The sequence below is a fragment of the Melopsittacus undulatus genome, chromosome 10 (assembly GCF_012275295.1).
Source record: "Melopsittacus undulatus isolate bMelUnd1 chromosome 10, bMelUnd1.mat.Z, whole genome shotgun sequence".
Taxonomy (NCBI): Eukaryota; Metazoa; Chordata; class Aves; order Psittaciformes; family Psittaculidae; genus Melopsittacus; species Melopsittacus undulatus.
In genome coordinates, this window is record NC_047536.1 from 7,822,056 (window position 1) to 7,845,550 (window position 23,495).

Here is a 23,495-nt window from a genome sequence, read left to right on the forward strand (position 1 = left end):
GTCACTATGCCTCTTTCATTTTGTAGACTTGAATGAGGAAAATATGATTCACCCTTTAAGGTTTGCTGAGAAGTAAATGATAAAGAATGTTGTGTAACATTTATTCAAATAAAGCCTTGATTTTTTTCAGTGCTCTTTTAAAGGGAAATGATGTTGAATAATGTTTTGATATCGTAACTTTCTTGATTTACTGGTTCTTGATCTGAAAGCCTTGGATTTATGCTATTTTTATTTTTCTTTTCCTGAATGAAACAAAGATTGAACTGAGGTTACTGATCCACTGCTTGAAGTCTGTCATGTGGACAAGTCTCTATCCAACCTTACCTTTCACCACAGTGGATAAAAGATACCAACTCATGCTCAATCAGCCGGATGCTTCATAACAAGAAATAGGAAAAAAAACTTCTCTTTTTCCAGTGTAATCAGCAAGAAAAGATTTTGTGTACATTGTAGAGACACAGAACTGCTGATGGCTCTGGTCCGTGCCTGCCACTGGGGCACAACTAAGTCCCAGTTAAAGGAGGAAGGTGGAAGTCATGGGAAGAGGTTGCTGCCACTTGCAGACGTGATTCCAGTGCAGTTGGTGAGTGTGAGATCAGGGCCTTCCAGCCCTGCTGGGCTGAGCTGATCTCACTGCGACAAGCATAGGAAAGGTACTGGGCCTTTGAGCACCTGCACACTGCCTGCTCATCTGTTCTTTGGCTGGCTTTCCCTGCAGCATGAACAGTGTCAGAAAAGTGTGTCCATTGCAGGTAAGTGTAACTGAGTATTCATTTAGGGAAGAAATGCCTTGCACTGAGTTGCGTTCCCTTGCCGTGGTGCCTTCTCTGGCACTGCAGTCACTGGAGGGCCATGTCAGCAAGTATTTCTTCAAATAGCAGAAGGTGTAGAGCTGCACTCTGCCATTAAATAGAAGGTAGCATTTGCATAGTTTTTATTTTTCCATTTGCATTTTTATTACCGGTAAAGAAAAGATATCCTCGTTTCAGTTCTGTTCCTGGGCTACACAAAAGAGAAGCTGCTCAGGTAAACTTGGTTTCTAGGAAGTTCTTATTTCAAGGAAGCTTTGCTTCTTTTATGGTGCAGGAACTCTGGGTGATGCAGAGGTACTGACCCTTTTGTAAGTAAGGTGTGTTGTAGTGACTGCTGTTGACAGTCAGAAGTCTTTCCCCAGAATTGAATTAACTCCTGGAGTGAAGCCATTGTGTGCTTGTACACTGCCTGTAGCGACCGTTGTCTCTACCCTGGGCCTCATGATGCTTTTGAAACCAGTTGGTGCCTCCTATAACTGTGAGCAACGTCCACATCTGTCTGTTGCTTAGAGCAGAGCTCCAGCATATGTGTTTTTCTTTTCCTTCACGGGCTTATTTCTTACTCTGTCCAGATGAAGGGAACTCCCATCCTCTTTCTCTCATTATTCATTCACCCTTGCAGCAGTTCCTCTTGAATTGGTTATCCTCATTAGGCTGTGGTGGAGAAGGGAAATCCTGCTGAAATGTAATTGCTCACTAATGGCTTTTCCTTTGTGACATTGTGTTGGTAGCGTCTGGCTGTGGGAGTCTGCTGGATTTGCTGCGTGACTATGAAGCCCACAAGAGAGGTTAGGCAGGCACATTTCAGAGTTCTGCAATTACACCATTGATTAAGCTTCACTCCAGTGGTTCAGTGACAAAAGTATAAAAGTAACCCAACCTTCGGCTATGAAGCCAGTCCTGCACAATGGCACTCAGCAATAGTGTTTACTGCTGCCCTGAAGCATCAAAAGGGTGATACTTAATGAGGGCAAAAGTGCACGGAGCAGCTGCTCAATGCAGCTTCTGGCTCAGGAGGGTTTTGTGGTAGCTTGCCAATGCCAGCTACAGCGTGAGGGATGAGTGCAGAGAAATAACGGTGAGAGCAACAGACAGATTTATTAAGGAAATTGGAGGCTAGATCAGTAACAGATGATTGATGCAGTAAACTCTGTCACTGTCACATACTCATTATTTTTAAGCATCACATGGGATGCTTTACCTGCCTGAAGCCTCAACTGTGGTTAAGGAGATCACACAAGGGATGCTCTCCCGGTACCTTTTGCTCCCTGGGCTAATCTCCCTGACTGACAGTATCCTCCAGGGCTGCTGAGATCTGCATGGTGAGGCCCTTCCAGTGCTTTTGCAGTTCCTGGGAAGTTGGGAATGGCACCAGGCGGTGGTTGTGTATTGTGAGGAGCCCTGTAGTGCAGCACAGAACCTGAGCAGCTAACCTCTCGCTCAGTCAAAGGAAAAGCAATGCTCAGACTGCCAAACACAGCCTGGTGCAGCAGCACCAGCAGACCTGGCAGCCGCTGCTGGGGCAGGAACAGATCCATGCACATGTGTGGCCTTGGTGTCAACTGCTGCTTGCTGCCGTCAGGCTTTGCCTCTTGCTGCCTTGTCCTTGCTCAAGTCATGGTGGGTGGATTCATCATCCTCCCTCTTGGTGCCAGGAGGGCAAGTGGAGGCAGAGCTTTCTGAAGGCCATGGACAGTGAGCTTCAGTGTGTGCTGAAAGGTGGCAGTAGGAAAAGGCTCACGTTGTTTGCTGGTTCATACGGTGCTGGCAGCTGGGTTTAATTCATGTTCCATAGCCTGCTTTTAGGGTTCAGATCCTGCTTTTCCCTTGAGTGTTTCTATGGTCTTTGTTTTTCCTCCCTTGCTGGGTTTGGAGCACAAGTGGTGAGTGCTCCATGCTGGGCAGGGTGGACACCCCTGCAGATGTGTTTGGGGTAAATATTCAAAGCCCAGGAGGGGTAGCTCTGATTCTGATACCCAGGTAAGAGCTCTGCAGCTTAAGAGCTTAGGGACTGGAACTTCCAAATGGGGTTGTCTTGGTCATTAAATATTAAACAGGCTGCTGGAGGGCTCATTCAGATGTTGAAGCACTCTGAGCCATCAGAGGAAGGGGCACCATAGTGTAAAAGGGTGAATATTGAACCATGCTCAAGATAAGATCCCTGAACTACTCCACTGTTCAGATGGATATGGACAAGTCTTTTGTGATTCACTCAGTGTGCTCTGTTTACCTTTACAAAGACATTGGAATGAGCTGTGAGGGCAGGGGCTGGGGTAGCTGTACTTCCTATGCCTTTTCATTGATACTGCAGAATCATACCAGAAGCCATTCTTTGGTCACGTCTTGGCTTAGTAAACTTACTGCTGGCTGCAAGGGCCAGGGCCTCAGCTGTGTTTGAGCTTGGAGCAGGAACAAGAAAGTACGTTTGTGCACAGAGAGAACCGTTGCGTCAAGGGCAGGTCAGGGCCATAGCTGTAGGCAGTAAATCCATCAGCTTCCAGCCTCCTCCTTTCCCAGTTTCCAAATACTGCAATTCTTCCTTCCTGAGGTAGAAAGTGCTCCACAGTGGAGCACTACAGCCAAGTGAGCTAATGGAAATGTGGCCGTTCTCCCTGAGATAAGGAAAGATGCACTTGTGAGAAGCTGTGCTCAAATGCAATTAGGCAGCAGAGCCCATACTCCACTGCCTCTCCAGGGATCCATTTTATCACTTGGTGCTTGCCAGCACCATTCCAAGAATACATTTAGGAAGCTATTCCAGCAGCTACCGCCTAGAGTAGATAATGCCATTTCCCCTCTTCCTGACATCCCACTTTGTGGATGTCTGTCTGCAGGGAGGGTGATGCTCAGGAGCACCTCCCACACAGCGATGTATGGGACTGTACTAAGGTCAGGCTGCATTTCACACGCCAGGGTTAGAAACAGAACAGAACAACCTGCCCAACCATGTGTGTTTGTCCCAGCTGAATGGGCACAACCAAAGCCTGGGAGCTCCTGGTCTCATTTGTTGTGGCTGGTGAAGGGTTGGGTTCTTTGTCAGCAGCTGTGGGGGACCCACACTTGTGCACCCATCTCTCTTGGGTATTGCTCTCCCATCATGCATGAAAAGGAGGATGCAGAGGTAACAGAAGTGATGCAATCTGAAATGTAGTGTTGTAAATAAGGACCCATCCAGGCACTACAGGGATCCTGGGGATGCAGTGCAGGCACTGCTTGGAGCCAGGAGCAGAGTACTGGTCTCAGTTGTTAGGAAAGGCAAACCTATTGCTGCTGCTTCTGCTTAAGAATCCTGGCTTTGTAAATCATCTTCCCAAGATGGGAAATGGGCAGGTCTGGGGATTCCAGGCTGGAATCGTGGCTGCAGACGGTGAGGTTTCCAACTGGGGCACTAGAGAGAACACACAGAATCAGAAAAATGTGGTTTATTTTAGTTTTCAGTTGGTTTAGGACCTTCCATGTATAAAAGGGCTTTGCTTTTTCAGGGTAGGCTGTAATGACTCTGGCTTAATGCCACAGCAGCCGAGAGCCTGACAATTTACTGTGCCTCAGCAGACAAACGGGCTGACCAGAGCCTCTGCTGATGAAAGATACTCCCCAGCAATTACATCCTGTCGAGCAGGAGGCTGCACAGACTTGAAAGAAATGAAGTTGCTGAACAAGGAAATGCTGGGATCCTTCCAGGCAGGGAAAGCTTGTGAATGAGCAATGTATTAATGCTGCACATTAAATGTGCCCCCACACATCTTTACCTACTGCTGAAAAGAGGTGGCACTTTGATATAATTGGTTCTTGGCTGCAGCAGCCAGCGACAGAGCTTGGCTGTTGCAGTAATCCCTTGGGAATAACACAGCTAATTAAAGCCTTGGAACTGGTGGCCAGCAGTTCCTTTCTCTCTGGCTATGTCTGTGCTAATCAGAGGTGTAGGTAGATCTTAAGGAAGTTTCGTGCTAATCAAGGAAGGCAGGAAGGATTCGGCTTCAAAGCTTAGTGCTTTGTCAAGTCCTGAATATCCCAATGTGATGAGCTGAGAGAGAGGTCTCAGATCCCTGCCCAGCTGCTGGTGGGAGTGGATGGGCTGCGCTGTGCCTATGGTCATAGACATGGCTCATGTCAGTCCCACTCGAGTTGCCTCCTGCCACCAGGGCTTTGGGGCACAGATCCTATGATGTGAATGGAGAGCTGCCGGTTTGTTCTTTCTTTAAAGTGATGCTAAATCCCACACATCTTTGGTGCGATTGAGGGAACTGCAGGTGTTCAGCTCCTCCAAAGGCCAGGCCTGGCACTCTCACATGGACAGAAAGAGCAAAGAAAGCCAAAGGGTCCCCATTGCATGGTAATGGGGTTTGTTCTGCTGCCCACTTGGTCACGATGCTGCATGGGGTTTACTCACCAGGGTATGTGGCAAGGGGTGGCAGAGTGAGCGTTTGGAGGAAGAGACCTCCTTGAGGCATCCCACCTCCCACTGCAGCAAAGGGACATCAAATGAAAGCAAACAGGATGTTGACAAGGTTTGTGGAGCTGCCTCTGTAGCTGTGCTTTGCGAGGAGATGGGAAGACAAACCTTTCTCTGGGGCTGAGGGAGTGTTTGCTTTCTTGGGAACCTTATTGCTTTGTGCAGTGTCAATTCTGGAAGCTCTGTGGGTTGGCCACTGCTGAGCATGGTGGTGCAAGTGCAGAAACGCAGCCCCATGGCTGGGGGCTTACAGAGACCCAGCAAGTGTCTGCTGCCTGGGGTAACAGCAGGAAGGAGAACAGGCTGAATTACTGAGGATGAGACACCACAGGGACCCTGTAAAGCTATTTGTAAAGCCTCAGCAATTCTTTCAGTCCCTTGAGTAAATGGAGACAGATGCTGGAGATGGAGGGACTGCACATCTTGGATTTTATGGTGTGCAGAGCTCCATTGTGGGGAGGTCCTCTTGAGCAGGCTGAGCCCAGCCCTGCCGGGGCAGCTCAGCTGCTGGTTTGTAGTAGTTTAGATTTAGTAATTTAGGTTCTGTGCTAACCCAACACCCACTCTGAGCTTCCTCTGTGTCCAGGTTTGATTCAGGAGGTGGAGCTGGCCGGAGCAGCAGCAGAGGAGGTGAAGACATCTCTGTTGGTATCCCACTCCCATCACACGTGAAGAGGTAGAGGTAACAAAAGGGATACAATCTGAAACTTAGTGCTGTAAATAATCCACATGGAATTATCAGAGAGGATCTGGTTCCTCATTCTTAATATTCCTGTAAAATAAGATGGTTCACACAGTCTTATAAATGGGAAAAAAAGAACCTAACCTTTAGGATATGGTAATGTAATGGGATAACTTAAATGACTAGCCTGGCAATTACTGGGTATGACCTGCTCAGGAAGGGCAGAGTAAGCAGAAGCAGCAGCTATTTTAAATAGACTAAACCGGCTACTGAGCACGTATCAATGATTGTGATAAAGCTGAGGGAAAAAGCCCATCAGAAAACAGCTGAGCTACTTTACAAGTGCCCTTATAATGAAACAATAAACTGCTGGAGACACACTCCGAGGTTCCTACCATTATTTCTAGAAGGGTTTTCTAATATAAGATCCTGGATGTGTTCCTTTGAGCCACATCACAATGTTCAGAGACAAGTGTGTGTCCTGGAGGTTGGTGGTTACAGCCAGAGAGTCTGGAGTTACCCATAGATCTACACCCATCTACTCATGTATAAATGTATGGAGTTTTTCCATTTCTACCCTTGCTTTAAAAAGTGTAAAACTAGAAGGAAAAATTGGGAAACTTGACTAGAAATAAGGCATGAGAAAGAAAAATGGACACTTAACAAGATGCTAGAGAAAGGAAATAGGTGTATTTTTAAAACTGCAAAATGAGGCAATCTTTGGCTATAGACCAGGAGGTTCAACACTGATATAAAGGTAGCAGTTAAAAAACAATGCATATAGGAAGGTAAAAGAGGATAGTTTCTGTAATCTTGACAAAGCTTAAAAAGAAATGACTGAAAAGGATTATACAAGAGAGATTTTAATCTGTTAGGAACAAAAGCAGTGCTCAAATGCAGTGGGGGCCTGCTGCAGACCATAGAGGTACTGGAGGCTGGTATTTCAGCTTGAAGCAAGTGGGATGATGTACTTGCCACTATTAGCAACCAGGCAGAACAGTAACAGGACTGGAAACAAGCACAGGTATTTCAACTACAACAGCCACCCTGCTCACCCACTTCAGTGCGTGCTGGGTTCAGGCAGGTCAGTGGAGCAACAGAGGGCAAAAATGTTAACTCAGATAAAGGCCAGTTAATCTGACAGAGGTAGGAATCAGAAAACAGCATCAGAAATCCATTAATAAAGAATTAAAGGCAAATATGCAATTAAACTCCATCAAAAATAGACCCGGTCATTCAACCAGGCTTAGTTAATTGTAAAGACACATCACCTGGCATGGCACTCTACAGTGTATGCAGGACCTACAGATAACTGTCTGCAGCATAAAGCAAACGATCTGCACCTGGATGAAGACTGTGCCCTGACAGATCTCCAACAGTCTGACCCTGTTCTTTGAACAGGGAAGTTTCCTGTGAGATTCTGCTCAAATCACTGGTGGACCCCCTTCTATTTGACACTTGCATCAGTGATTGAGAAGCAAATCTAAAGTAATTCCTGAAATGCTGGTAAACAACAGCATGGTGGGAAAACACACATTAAAACCTGTATTTCTCAGTGAGCCAGGCCTGCCAGTCGAAGTGGGTGTTACTTTTGCATTTAGCTGCATTAACACAAGGAAGAAAGTATTATCCACACCTGCAGGAAAGGGAGTCTGCAACTCACCTACCCAGAAAAAGCTGAAGGGAGGTCTAACCCTTAGCTCATCTCTTGCCAAAAGGGTTAAGACAATCTTTGAGGGTACAAAGAAAGAAGTAAGAGTGACACAGCTTCTGTGCAGAGCAAAAGGGAGACAAATCTCAGTGTCGGTTCTGATGTCGCTTCCTAAATGTCAAAAAATGTAAGGTCTGAAACACAAACATTACAGAAATCCTGGATATATTTCTTTGTAGGCAGAGACCTGCAGCAGCCCTGTCTCTTCAGCTTATGGAGATCAACGGGCCCCTTCATCTCTGTGCAAACATGCTCACAGAGAGGTTTCAGTTGGCAGGCAGGGTAGGAAAGAACAAAGGCTGGGAGCTGAGGACAGACAACTCAAAGTGGAAGAAAGGCACATGCTTGTTACAATAAGGGTGAGTAAGTATTGGAACAGATTAGCAAGGAACTTGGTGGTGTAGGAGAACTTGTATTTAAAACATTATGTTTCATAACACATTTTTTTTCCTATTATAAGCCTAACATGTGTGACTCAAACACCCTGGCACTGCTGTGGAATTGTGGCCAATTACACCAGGAGGAAGTACCAGTTACCCTTCTAGTGGCAGCTGTGATGACTGGTTTAGATAGAAGAAAAAAACCCTTAAAAAGCAAAGCAAATGCAATTGTTCAGGATTTGGACAATGCAAAGGGATTTCTTTCAGACAATTAACTGGAATTTTACCTAGAGAAAAATGTGCTGTAATGGCAGATAAGGCATTTCAGAGGTTCCTGGTTTAGTTGGAGAGCAGCACTTCGAGTAGGTCTGACATACAGATTTGATTCCTTGGTAACAGTGTGCCCAGTTTCCAGTGACACAGACCTGCCTCTTTTGCACCATGCAATTACATTAGACACAAGTGTGGAAAGCGAATCAGCTGCAATCCTTCAGCATTGCTTGTTCTTCACTTTAAAACTATAGGTACCCATAAGGCACCCAGCAGGGAAGCTGCACACTTACCTGATGGTGTGTTATAATCACCTTGAAAGTTCTGTTGTGCTTTTATCTTCCAGAATAAGTGAACCAGCTCCCACCCAAGAAGGCACATTTGCAGCCCTCCAGCCCTTTAAAGATGTGAAGCAGGCATAGAATGGAAGGAAGAAAATGTGTCACTGAATCATCTGGAAGACAAGCAGCAGGTCGCTAAAACCCATTGCTTGTAACTGCACAACAGCCATACACAAGTACGTAACAGATATATATACACGTGGTGTCTGTCTGTGTAAGGATGGTGATTATTTGGTTGTAACAAAGTTACATAGAAAACGTAAAGAAGCTTCAAAGTGCTTTTACTTACGCATGTTCAAGGCTGTGTGCATATGTTGCAGCTGAGTGGAACCCAGGGCCCAGACCTCATGTGTTTCACCCTGAGTGATGCAGGACTAGTGCTGCTATTGGTAAATGAGAAAAAGCCAAGCTGTGCTCCTCTCCCCATGCTCCAGCACCAGTGGAACATTTGCTGCTGCAGCCCATGAGTCAGTGCCTGGCTCCAAGGGCATGCAGACTCTCCTGCTTCCAAGCAACATGGAGCCTGCAGCAGCAGGAACCAACAGCTCTACCCACCCTGTGCTGAACAAGGAGCAGTAAGGAAGCATGATTCAGCCATAACTGAGCACCTGGGCACAAGCCAAACTTAAGAGCTTCAGACCAGTGCTGCTTCTGCCCAGGGCTCCTCTGAAGCAGCTTGGGCACCTTTGCTCTGCAGTATTCCAGATTTCAGGAAACATTATTAACATTTATGCTAGTCCCAACACTCTGCCCAGCCTAATAAGCCTTCCCTAAATCCAGAGGGCTCAGATCACAAAGCAGAGTGGTTTTAATGAGCCTACCCAGACCCGCACAGCCTCTTGGGTGTGAGCACGCTCTTCTCCCAGCACATTTCCTGGTACCCACACTGACTGGATACCAGCGGCTGGCACACCCATCTGCAGCTGGCAAACCCATCTCCAGCAGCACCCTGGCTGGTCTCAGGAGCAAGATCTTCCTTTAAAACCTCCCATCCAACCCCTACCCATTAGTAAAGAACATTCAGCCTTGCATGTCAGAAACTTTACTCCAGTAAAGCACGGCACAGTTACAGTTCAGCACATGGAAATCCTAGAGGCTGTTCACTGTTATTTACTTAAGTGACATTTTAATTATGCAGACGATGTTAGAGGCTGCACAGGCCTTGCTGTGAATTAGGGCTTCTCTCTTCTCTTGACAGTGACATTTTATTTCCCATAGACTTCATGCTTACTGTAGACCTCAGATAGTTTGCAAATGGGTAACTGCAAAGTCCAAATGAAGAATGCAGCAGGACAGAGTTAAACAACAATCAAGAACCCTCCACAGCTGCAGAGACAGAAATGAAAATAAAGCACTGAGAACTCTTAGCTTGAGAGGCTATTCCTTTCAGGCATATTACTGTAAAGACTGGAGCGCTACAATATCACTCCTTAAGGACATACACTGAGACCTCCTGAAATAAATTCAAGATGACAACCAGCAACCAACAGCCACCACTAATGATTTCATTAAATCATCTATTGAAATCTGCATGGAGACAACAGGAAAATCTGCCTCCAATGTAAACATTTCGGCATCGATATAAACCCCAGTAAGCAGCAATTACAAAAAACACCCCTTCTCCAAAGTCTGAATTAACTACTTCAACAGCACCTATATATATATATATCTATAAATACTTTAAAGTCTTTATAATATACTAGGCCTTGAAGATCTTTCGCAGTCAGCTTCAACATCACTTACTTGTTTGCCACTGTGGATATCTGTAATAGGAACAAATCTCAGACAAGCACATTTAATGGATTCCATAGTACCATTACACACCAACATGTGTATATAGGCACAATATTTCCTTGTTGCCTTCAGAAAAATTAATAAAAAGTGAATAAACTGGGATGTGCAGGGGAACCTGAGCTTAATTTACTGATATTGCTGTAAATAAGACAAAACCAAATCAAATGCTTCAAATTAATGTCTTGCAAGCATATTATTTGTGGGTGGCTCTAAGCACTTTTAACAACAATCCCACCCTGGGAAGCACTCAAATAAGGCAAGACCTTCACAAACCAACAGAAATACCAAGCCTTTATTACAAAGAAAAATGATTCCACAGAAGAGGTTGGCTTGCTTCCATGCATGCTCTCAGCCACATCCACTTGCTGAGCGTGGAGAAAGGCTTCTGCTAGATTCATTAATTCCCCAAGACACCATAAAGCTTTGTTCTTGGCTACAGGTGCGTGAGCATTTTGGTTCAACTGAATTGCTTCCTAGAATGTTGTTGCCAGCATTGAATGAGCCAAAATAATGAACCTGACTGTTGGGAAAGCCAAATGCCACAAGGGAAGAAAATTGAAAGAAAATAAAAATCACACAGTGGGCACAGTTATCACTAAGAAAAGTCAAATGACTTGCTTGACATCCACACTGTAAATAATTTCACGGGCAGGGAAATGAATATGCTTGAGTCTTATCTTCACTTGGGGAGCGTGAAGAATGCTTGCTGCATCCTTCTACTGGTACGTGCAAGCACACGGTCACGAAGCCTAAAAGCCAGCAGAACTAGATTGAATTCATGTTATCTATTGTTGTTTGGATTTTGAACAAAATTGATGGAGTATGAACCAGTTGATGAATCTTGTTTTATCTGGAAATTTTCTGTTGACAGGCCAAAGGGGCGGAGAACCAAATTCCCCAGATCCTTCAGTTTGCCTACAATGAAAAGGGAAGACAACACGTTAAGTGTTAAGCAGAAGGAAAACTCCATTGAATTATGCCCAGCTACACAGTCCAGCTCTACTGATTTATCTATTAATTTAAGGTAAATGCTGTGTAAATCTCTGCAGTTTGTTGAGTATTTAAAATCTCCATTGTGATGTGGTTACTGCCAGCTTTGGGGCTGAAAACAGGTGACTATGCTGGTGAACATGTAAACAGTTTATTCTGAGGAACAACTCCATCCTGCACAATGAAACTAACACCATTATTACAGTACTCCTAAATATGCCATAGTAAGTGAGATCTTGCATCTAAGTGCCAGTTCACAAGCAGGTATCTCTCAGAGATTTGTGGAACTATTTTAAAGCAAGATTGGTCTTTGAGAGTCAGATGACCCAAAGTCATCTAATACTAGGTGAGCTGCTTTGTACTGGTGATGGTTTTCTTCCTTAAGTTACACCTTGTTTAATTTAACTATTAAGTTCACAATTTCATCCTGCATCCTAAAGCCATTTTGGTTGTAAAATGATAAAGTTGTTCAGAGCATTTCTCTGGTGGAATGAATAGTTGCTATTGTACTTCTAGGCAAACATTTGGTCATGCTTAGCTTTCCGTTGGGGTGAGAAGTGTCTTTGTCTACTGGTGGAAGTATCCTGGCATACTCCAGCATTGCTTGAGTCAGTTGTAAACAGCTCCCAAGCTCTCCAGGTGCTGCAGCTGGCTCAGGAGCCAGGCAGACAAGTTTCCCTGTTTCAGGAAACTGTGAAAGGCCTTTTCTAATTGGAGTCAGTAGGATGGCTCTTTTCCGGCTGTACTAGAGCCAATAAACACAGAACAACTGCCTTGGTATTCTTGCTTGTTGCTAGGCCAGCTCTTTGGGAGAAGCTGAAGACCATATGAGATATTTAATATTTCATTCTTCATCTCACTGGGATCGAATAATTAAAACAATACAGTCACAGGTCACCTTCCTGCTCTCTCACTTAAATCCACATACAGCAATGCCTTTTGGTGCAGTCACATTTCATAAATTGCTAATGAAGCAGAAGCAAGCTTTGCCTTTTCCGGGAACTCAAGCCCAAAGCACTGCTCCTGCTGTCTTGGCACACATAAACCCATCATTGTAGGAAAGCACTATTTCCTCCTCCCCCACTCCTTTCATCCCTAAATTAAGATCTGTAGTTAAGTCCAATCTCCCCCTCCCCCCAAAGAGAAGCTCTCTTAAAACAGAGACTGTGCTTGAAGGAAGGAAGAAGGCACGTGGAGCTGTGACTCAGCTGCAAAGAGTTCTCAGCAATCAAACACGCACTTGTCCCTGAGCAGGGTCACATTCTCCTCTGTGAGGCTGTGTTTTCACAGATCTCGTTCTTTACATTTTGGAGGGCCTGTGTCTACTTTTCACCTGGAACTCCACATGTTAAGTTTCTTCAGCAGAGCAACATTCAGAGGTTAACAAGAAAACTAACTGGTAAAGATCAATTCACGGCTCAGAAGTCTGTGATTCATTACTCACCTAAACTGCAATTTAACATCCTGCTGCAAAAGGCAGATTCACAGAAAGATTTCTCATGATTTACATATAGATGTAACAGCCAAAAAGTAACTGCCATTCAGTCTTTCTGGCAAAAATTCCAGTAGAGTTGCTAATGTTAATGTGGTGTTTGGAACTTGAAAAGCTGGGTATTATTTGGGTTAAGAATTTTTGTTGGATAAAAGACAAATTTCCTGATGAGGTCTCATCTTTCTCTAACTCCCTGTATTACCAACAACATCTCTTAAGCAATTAAAAGAGCAAGAGCAAATCCTTTTCCCTTCCCTAAATGGTGAGGACTGAACTAAAAGTAATTATATTAGCTCTGGTTTGAACTATTTAAAGTGACCTCCCTGTGTACAGTATTGGGGTTTAGCAGTGTAATTGCAAATACACCATTCAGTATCAAAAAGAGAAAGAAGAGAGCAATTCTTCAGGCACTAAGACTAGTAAGTATCTTTGCTGATCTCAAGTAGCTGGAAATATCTCTTGTTGGCACAAAGGCCCAGGGAATATGCTCTATAGGCCTTCCCATTAATCAAACTGATAACCAAGTACATTTTTCTATTTTCTAAAACACACTCCTTTGTAACTTAAGATGAAAGTCCCAATAGTTTTTAATTAGATTTGATGAACTTTGTGTGTATAAGATGGGTTACACAGATTGCCATATGTTCTATCCCAGTTTTTTATCTCCAGTGTACTTGCCTCTCCTTGTAGCCAAGCAGAAAACTATTGTCAGAGCTCTCAGCATGCTAAACCTTGCTAAAACCGTTGCAAACTTCCCCTCTTCTCATATCCTCTCCCCAAAGGAGCTGGTTCTAGTTATCACAATAATTATAGTTCCTCTAAACAAAACTAGCTTGTTGCACAATAGCTGGAAATCTTTGGCGTTGAAGTCAGAAGAGAAATAAAATAACACAGAAAACAGTGTATGTTCACATCCTGGGCAATCACTAAGGCAGAGGATGCTCACATTATGAAAGCATAAAGGGAAAGAGCCACATGGATTTAAAAGCTATTTTTTAAGTGTGCTGTAAGTTAACCTTTCTTTAACACTGAAACTCAGCAATGAGCAAACCTCAGTGGCAAGTGGCAGCATTAACCTGCAAAGGCTGAATGGAAAATATGAAAACAGTAAGTACAAATGTCAGCTTTGGAAAAGTTAGACCCCTGTACAAGGGAACAGAAATGGACCTGGTTTGGCAACAAAGTATGTTTTTTCTAGTGCCATCAATCTCACTGCACTACCACTTGCAAACAAGTATTCACTGTTAGGTAGTCTGGAAGAAAAATCCAGCCAAGAATGTGTACCCTGATTTATTTACACACAATCACTTAAGAAGTGGTTTCAGCTTCTGACAAACTATGTGGTAACGAGCTGCAGTGCTGGAAAACAGGAAACAGGCTTGGGGAAGGAGGAAGATGCACTCCATTTATTTCAGTTTGTTTGTACACAGCTCATTTTCATGACAGTGTTTGTTAGTTGGGTATAGTAAGACTCAGTTTCAGTTGAAAGAATAAGAACATAGAAAAGCCACATTACTGGCTGATTCATTGACAAAAATAAGAATCCAGTTGAATATCCAAAGTTCAAAGGAGTCAAAGCATGAACTGTGACATTCATTCAAAAGATTTTGTTGCTGATTAGTTTTAGTGTGAGTGCTCCAGGCCCAGGCCCAGTCTGGAACTATTAAGATGCATCTGACTTGCTCTACTGGAACCAAAAAAACCTGGGGTACAACCCAGACACCTGAGCTGAGCTGCCTGTGAGGAAGCAAGAATGAATCCTTGCATACCTGGCACTGTTTAACCAGCAGTCAGATAATCTCCTAAGAGACTACCACAAGCATTTGTCTATTCTCATACAGTACTCAGTTGGTAAATAGCATTAATGAAGTTCTTGAAAGAGAAAAGCTGAAACAGCTTAAAACAAATACATTGTGCAAAAAAAATAATCCAAAGAAATCTCTTAACTATCACACTATATCAAGTTTGTCTTTCCTTACAGAATTCCCATCTGATCCCCTTCAATTGTAAGCAGTTTTTTTTTGTCCTCAGACAAAACAGCAGCATTTTGTAAACCTTGGGAAGTATTTCCTTCCCAAGCCTTCATTGCCAGACCCATCACTGCTCACTCTTACCGACAAGATACAGGGAGCTTTTTAACACTCAAAAGATTAGTCTGTGTGCTACCCCTATTCCTAACTTAATTTCAAGTGTTCTAATAAGTGAATGTATTATAGTAAAACAACTTCTCAATTTGTGTTACACTAGAGATCACAAGCAGTGCCAAGACTAAAATATCACCCAATTGACACCAGATAATTTTAATGATACTTGTGACAATTTATCTGAACCTGTCACATACAGAGGTTGTGGATGAACACGGGGTCATATACTGTCTACCCCACTCTTGGCCTGGTTTTCCTGTCTTTTACACCATTAAACATCAGTGTATCTCCTTGCATGTATATAACATGATTGAGAAGCAATTCCTTTCTAGAGAATCTCAATATAAACAGCCTAAACTGGTTCCCGAAAGACCAGTTCAGTTCTGAAATCCTAACTGCCACTTGATTAACACTTAAACAGATTACATCCAGTCTGAAATCTAGGCAAGGATTAGCAGTATAGAATGAGGTCTGTAATGACACTTTATAAAGCTGGATTTACTGTTTCAGTATAGTCCCTTGTAATTAGTGAAGCCCTTTAGACATCTGTAACAATGGTACAACGGTTCAAAAAAGATCAGGAATTGTTTTCGGATTACTTTGTGTTGAAACTCATCCCATATCCTACAAATAGTCATGATCCTTCTGGACGCTTTCTGCATTTGCCATTTATTTTTAGCACTATCACACTTAACCTTCTTTATTTATGGCTTGTTCTAAGTACAATGGTGGAAGCAGAATCTGATGATGTAAAGCTCTAGAAAGCCTCAGTGCAACTTTACTAGGTCAAAACAGGTACAAAGCAAGAGCAAATCAGACTCCTGCACAGTAAGAAAAGAAAAATATCAGCATAAGGACTTGAAACAGTCTTCAAAAATATCTGAAGGATTAGTGTTACAGTATGCAAGACAGACTGAGTTCATTTAACCTGATTCTCTGCAGTCTTTCCCTTTCCCATCCCACACCCTCAAAGCCTACTCAGAATAGCATTTCATCTACTACTTGTGACACCTAGAATGAGCAAAATGAGCAAACAGGTAACTATGGCAAGCAATGTATGAAATGGGTTAGGTACAGTTAGTTTATCTTATCTTTTGTCCTTGCTCTTTTGTGTGGATTTTCTATACAGCACAAATCAAAATAGTCTATAAAAATAAAAACTTGTTTTAAAAGCAGCAGGTTGTCAGATTGGCTTATAGAGTGTCTGATCTCGTAAGAATCAACAAACCCTGTTAAGTAGGAGACAGCAGACAATGTCAACAGCAGTCTTCTTTTGGGCAGGACATTTTCCCCCAAAACCATTAGTCTGTGATTCAAGGAAGAGTTTTAACCTTTGTATTACACATGAAAACCAGACTTGCTTGGGCAACCTTATTTAAGTAGTTAGCCTTTTGAAATACATCAATCCAGTTCAGATATTATATACACAAACACCACAGAATGTGATGATGGAGGCATGTAGGTTCAAATGAGTTGTATTACTCAAATTATATTTTCCTCAAACAGGTACAGTCAACAGTATCATTTGGTATAGAGTTGTAAAAAGTCAAGTGACAATGAGTTAGGAAATCTAACTACACTCCTAGCAAAGCCAGATGCCTGTTTGTAACACTGGGTAGGTTTAATTCAGCCTCCAAATAAATAGAACCAAAATACTATATAAATCAAAGTAAACATGAAGACTTGGAGGTCTATACGCTGCAAGTGCTATTGGAAGAACTATTGGAAGAACTATTGCTATTGAAGAAATTTATTTCTTCAGACAAAAGAGCAAACACACTCAGTTATTACAGCTGGTTGACACCTTTTACGCAAAGGTTTAGGAAAAACCCTGTTTCATCCCTTTCATGGGAATGTTTTCACTTGCAGAGAGAAGGGGCAGAGCAGTTGGTCTGCTTCAAACCATTTTCCCCTGCTTTAACTTGTGTTAATATTGATTTGTTTTAGAAGGTCCTGAGTGTTCTTTCTTTATCAGCCTTTTCTGTATGTGCAAATTGTTTGGCTGGAACTTACTGTAGGTGAAACCAAGCAATAGAGAGAAAAGAAATCAGGAGTTTTGTTGAACACGGAACAAGTATTTCCTGAAAGCTTTACCTTCTTTAAATTTCCTACAAGACATTCTACTCGTGCATTTGTATTTTTCTAGTAGATTGTAAAGATTATTCTGTAAGTTATGTGTACACACTACTTACCTAGCATTTCTTTCTTTAATTTCTCATTCCGCTCTTCAATTTGTCTAGGTAATCGCTGTGGACAGAGGTAAAAACTGGAATCAGATCCATGCTTTCAGTAATTCTGTAGGTTAAGCTAATGGAATTTTCATGCACATAGCCAGGATACGCTGTTTGTGGCTTAAAACAAATCCTTATGTCAAACCACCCTTTCATCTTATTTTGGAAACCTGTAATTCATCCTATGACATCAGTTCACATAAACAGTAAGTTGTAACTTGTAAGTGCAGGTTTCAAACAGGCATGCATTTTTTACTGCTGAAAACCAGATCTGATCTGCTTGTTTGGAATTTTAACTGAAAAGCTTACGGAATTCAAGAGACATAATTAAAGTATATTTTAGCCCTATTTCCTCAGCTGCATGCATTATATTTGGTAGAGACTATGCAGGCACAGCATTTGAGGAAAACATCCATAAAGTCCATTCTCAGTGGCATAACACTGAAGGAAATTTGCACTGTGAAGACATGAAGGTTTTCTGAATACAAATACTTTATCAGAGGATCACTGAAGTAACTTGCTGCAAACTTCAGGACACAGTTCAATGAGTAGATTTTACGCAATATATAGTAAAGCTCTAAGGAGGAGAGGGTATTATAAATGAGAGCCTTGATCTGGTAGTTCATCATGGGGAGGTAACTCCAACACCTTGTCCTGAGCAAGGTACTAGTCCAAGTAACAGCTCATTAACATGCTTTTTCCCTTCTCAAAACTGGCACCAGTGTTAAAATCTGTTGTACCATCAAGCAAACTTAACACATGTTTCCAATGACCATTACATAACTGCATGGTCTATGCATTCCTAACAGTTTGGTTCCTAACAGTTCCTTCCCATTTATGCCTAGAACAGCTGTGACTCATCTTCCAGCCTTACGCAGTACTGGTGCTCTGCTGTATGATTGTAATGATCGTTTTTAATTAGAATTTTATAGTCACATAACTAAATTTACCATTGTATAATTAAATTTTGCATTTTCTATACATCCGTTAAATACAACATTAAACCAAAATATATTACAAATGACAGTCACTTTTTACACATCCTTTCTCATATTTTTCAGCAGTACTACTTGAAGCTTTTATACTGTGCTTATTACTGTATAATTCTGGCAGGTCAGCATGCAGTTATATGCATAACTATGCAGTCTCTTCTTGTGGAGGTCATCACAAATAAGACAAATCTATTGTAATGGTGCTACCAGTAAACTAATTACAAGTGCAGACTATGGCAATTCATTCCAGATACACTTCCCTCGTGATAACTGGCTTCTCAACATCGTTAAAGAATTAGTCTCCTAAGCTTGTGTCTTCTTGTCATTTACAGCTCCAGTCACCATGAATAGATCTATCATTCTGATACCACTGCCACAATGAAGTGAGTTGTTCACCTCAAGAAAAAGCCCACGGACAAGGCTGCCTGGCTATTCCTGTTCAATACAGGACACACTGGTAAACATAGGCAAATACTGGTCATTTTCTGTAGTGGTGGGGAAGAGAGGTGGTATACCCCAGAAAAAAATAACAACAGAAAAACAAGTGTTAAGGAATAAAACACAGCTATACATGGATGGCTAAGCTTGAAACCAGCCAGGCCCAGCACCACCACCAGTGAGCCAGATCTAATTAGCCCAGTCAGACTTCATCTGAATCCTGCTGACCCAGAGGGGTTCATTAAGTTGGGTGCAGATCTGGACCTAAGCTGCCTGCATGAAAACATGTGAATATCCCCAGGCTCTAATTCAGTTTGCACTGTGGCTGTGCAATTTGTTGTATCTTGCATGAGTTTGGCATACATAGCATGTCTCTCTCACATTTGGACATAAGGCTTTGGCAGGAAATGAAAATACATATCCTTGATCTGAAATACATACTCCATGTTTTGTCTGTCTCAATACTTGCATTAGAAAGACTCAGCATTTCTCACTCCAGAAATGTACTTGCAGGGTTAGTTATCTACAGGAAGGTGTCTGTAAGTATCATAGACACCAGATAAATAGCTGTCCTTATCTCAAAGTGCAGCTTCTTTTGGCAAATAAGTTTATCTTGCCTGCCAATCCCTCAAAAACTGTGCTGAAGCTAGAATTCATACAACACTTACCCACCTGCTAAAAACAAAACCTAAAGATTGATCCTATATAGATTGATCCTGTGTAATTAAACACGTTCTGGGAAAGCATCAGTAGGGGTTATTTGTCCACAAAGCATTACAATTTCAAACTGTTTAATTTAGCATTGAAGATGTCAAAAGTAACTGAAGTGAGACCAGGATTTAAATCAAAATACTAGCACTGTACTCCTGCAGTATAAACAGTACTGCAATTTCAAAGAAGCTACCAAATCAGGAATGAAAGCAAAGAACTACTCTGCATTTAGTATTTTTAAACTGCCATTTAGCAAGATCATGACATTCCCTAAAGCAGCATATGAAATATTTTCCATATATTCTGTACAGGAAGGAGAGAGATTTGCTCTAAACAGCAAAAGAAGCTAATTTGCAGATTCTCTTGATGCACCATTTCCATTACCAGTGAGGGGGAAAAAAAGCTGCAGAGAAACGCTGCAGAGAGCAATGCACTTTACCTTACAATAAAGCAAAGCTCCTTAGTCTCCTACACATTAGCTGTTAACCACGTATGGGAGTCAGCGTTAGAACTGGAACTGGTTTTTTGTATTATGGAATTTAGAGATTTACTATGAATATTCTAACAAGTGTAGAACTAGCTGTCAGTATTTCCTTAACAATTTTTTAAGAGGGGCATTTTAAGGTTCAGTCTCAGAAGATTGCTTCTATCCTGCAACTTGACAAAGAACAGGACCAACCCAGGGGCAGAATCCCACTGCAATGTAAATTGAGGGCATTTTGTACAAAGTATTCTGCACCACATGTGAGCCTAAAGCCTCTTCCTAGTAAATGAGGTCAAGGAGCAGAAGGCAGATGTAACAGTCAATGCCTGTACTTCCCAGCTATAAAAATTAAGACTATATTACAGATTGTTCTAAAACATCCCTGAAAGATGGCCAGGAAGAACAACAGCACTGTCAAGTCTTAATCTGTGGAGTCTGACTGGTGGTTCGTAACAATTTGTATGATATTCACAGCTGTTCTTTGTATGATGAGCTGCTAAAACACATTCCTTATATGCTAGTACTATTCTACCAAGTAACTGGCTAGATTACCCTAGGTCTCACTCTGGAGCTGATCTAATGCTAAAAGGACTACAAGCTACAGAAAGTAAACCCCCTCCTTTCCTTTAGAAAAGTCAGCAGACTCATTGGCTGAATTCCTGGACCAAATAAACCAGTCTCAGCTAGGAGATGATAAAAAAGGCCAACGCAAATACTCTTTTCTAGACTGTGATGGACCCATCACAGTCACTACCCATGCAGTAATGATGTTTGACAAGTTTGTCATTTAATGAGCCACTGCCAAGAGCTAGGTGATAAAGTGCTCTCCTGCTCTCAACTAGCTGCATGCAACAAGCATCAGGGGTTGTTTCACAGTACAGTAAACCAGCCTTGTCAATGGGTGCTGCCAAAAGGGATGGCCCTAATTCTTGTACTGCCTTGACCACATCCTTCCTTCTCATTATTATTTGCAGCAGGACTTATCTGACTGCAAAAAGCCACCTATGTAAGTATTTGCTTTGGGGCTTTTTGGTTGTTATTTTGCTATTCTCTTTAGCAGAGCTAGTTGTCTGACAGACTCATGTATAGAACCAGCCATCCCCTAGGGCCAGACATGAGCTAGTAGCAGTGCTAGCACAAGGAAAGCAACTGGACAGCTTTGTAAGTAGCAGTTAGTTAGTACATCAGTTTAGCTGTTTTGTGAAACCCTTACCATTAGCAGGAGTTACACAGTTAAGCAGAATATTTTTCTGCCATCAGGGCAACTGATCCAGTCCCAAAGGAAGTCATTTCAGGCAAGGCTTCTTGCCTAATACGCTATAAAAGCAATTTCTGATCTGTCACTTCTAACACCACAGTATGGGAAAAGGAGGGGGGAGGGAGGGAGGAATCACTACTAATGATTTATTTTCCCAAATGAAGAATTAAAGCAAACCTAAGTGTTTTATACTTCTGCATCAACATATTCAAAGTGGTTTTAGAGACAAGTTGGCAGGTGAAGCAAATGATTTCACTGATGTGAAGCTGAACTAAAACAATGACACCTTTTGAAAATTTAACTGGATATAAAGTCAGGCATTGGCATAAGGATTTGTGTGTCCAAATAAGAATTACATTTCAAAATAGCATCCATTTACCATAAAATGTAAGTGAAGAACAGACTGGATGTTGTTTTCCCTGCAGAAGATGGTCAGCTCTTTCCAGGCTTCCTGGTGCCAGAAAACCATTCACCTACCATGACCTGAAGCTCCCACTTTGATAAAGTAACCACCACTGTACTTCTTATAGTGGCTATCTTTCATCAGCATTAGTGTTCCTACAAAACCACAGGCTGTCTAGCTACATCTCTAGGACATTTGTGCTTTCAATAGAGCCTTCATAACCTCTTTTCAAACATCAGAACAGCAAGCAGCCTGTCATAGGAGCCTTCTGCACAAAACAAATTTTCTTTCTTGCTACCCTTGTGAAAAGACCCTCTGAACTTGTCAAATCCACATCTATTTTCCACACTGAGCATTAACATCCTAAGTGTTGCTAGAAAAATCACTTCCTGCTGGTTCCACAAAGAGTTACTTGAAACCTCAGATCAGCAGGCTGTGGCAGTGGCTTTAAATCCCCACTGACTAGGGATTATCTACACGTTAGACTGGGGTTTCAGGAAGTGTATGGGGGTTACCCTTTTTTCATCCAAGCTGACACATTCGGAAGCTTTTAAAGCATTTCCTTACGCTTACAGAGATATGGCAAAGATTCTGCAATAAATGTTTAACCCTGAAGTATTTCTAATTTGATTGAAAGTGGTGAAAATGGACACTGGAACACGGTATTGAGCTGCAGATCTTTCTAATTCTTTTTTTGAAGAATGAACAAAGTAACTGAATTCAGGAAAGACTGCTGTTAGCAACCATAAAGGGCCTTGCTCTTCAAGTGAAAGGCTAAGTTTTTGAAGACTAATAGTAGACTTCAGTCACTATTAGTAAAATATCTCTAAGTGGCTAATACACACACAAGACATAGCAAAGAACAAGAACAGAAAACAGCTAAATGAAGAAACAAAAATATCAACACTTTAAAGTAGATACAAACTGATGGAATCCTGTCCATTGCCAAAAGTACATAATCAAGTCATAAAAAAAAGAAAGTACTTATTTTATAATTATGCCATAAGGGTATTCAACTGCAAATTTACCAATCAGGGAAATAATTCTATTGAATACAAGACTTCAAACAATTAAACAGCCAGCAAGAATTGTATCTCATCTCCAAACTGCAGATCCATATTGAAGTGATGGCTACTAAAATAAATGCATGAGTGGCTTGGGCAACCTTTTCTAGAACATGCAAAAATACAATTAACAGCCTCAGTCAGAAAACTAGAATGGGGTGTGTGTGTGTGCACAGGAAAAGAAGACAAGACCTTGGCTTAAAGTGAAGCCAGAGTATACTAAAAAGGCTTACCATGCATGCTTCCCTGGCTTGATGAACTGATGGGTCTTTTTCTAGGACTGCCTTATAATCTTCCAGAGCTTCATCTAGTTTTTCTGTTTTTTCATACAGTTCTGCTCTCCTCAGCAAAGCTCTAATATAGTTAGGATCCAATTCCACTGCTAGAAAACAAAAACAAAACACAGTATTTTATTTGAAACATGTCTACACCCTTCAAATGAATTCTTAAGTCTGTATTACATTCTTAATAGTCATCTTTATAATGTAGCTTAGAATCAAGGAGAGTCAATTTAAAAGCTAAGTAATATTTCTGAAAGGCATACGTCTGCCTGTGAAAGTCTAATGCAAATGATCATGTTTCATTTAAAGTCTACAATCTATCACAGATAGAAGGGATTTATAATGCCCAAACATTTAATTTTGCAATACTATATTTTTGTTGATACTTCAGAAATTTTAAGGACCTGTAAGATATTTTTCATCTTCTGTATATTTAATAAGTGTATATTGTAGATTACAACTAGAGTTAAATATACCTATGATGAGAAGGGAAAATAAGCATTTCTCTGCTTTTCTCAGTTCAAGTGGAGACAAACTCCAGGAGAACTTCTGCTGTTCTTCTGA

The 23,495-nt window shown here is 41.9% G+C and overlaps 1 protein-coding gene across 2 annotated transcripts in view; it reads right to left on the minus strand.

Moving 5' to 3' along the window:
• Nucleotides 1-9,675: 9,675 nt before the first annotated feature.
• The window catches only part of TTC1 (tetratricopeptide repeat domain 1), a 31,237-nt gene continuing 17,417 nt past the window's right edge, over nucleotides 9,676-23,495 (minus strand). For both annotated transcript variants that reach the window (XM_005144977.3, XM_031045397.2), the window contains exons 6-8: nucleotides 22,884-23,032; nucleotides 17,262-17,316; nucleotides 9,676-11,358 (exon numbers count right to left, since the gene is read on the minus strand). In XM_005144977.3, the coding sequence (XP_005145034.1) occupies nucleotides 11,225-11,358; nucleotides 17,262-17,316; nucleotides 22,884-23,032 (338 nt within the window). In that variant the 3' untranslated portion in view covers nucleotides 9,676-11,224. The remainder of the gene's footprint in view (nucleotides 11,359-17,261; nucleotides 17,317-22,883; nucleotides 23,033-23,495) is intronic.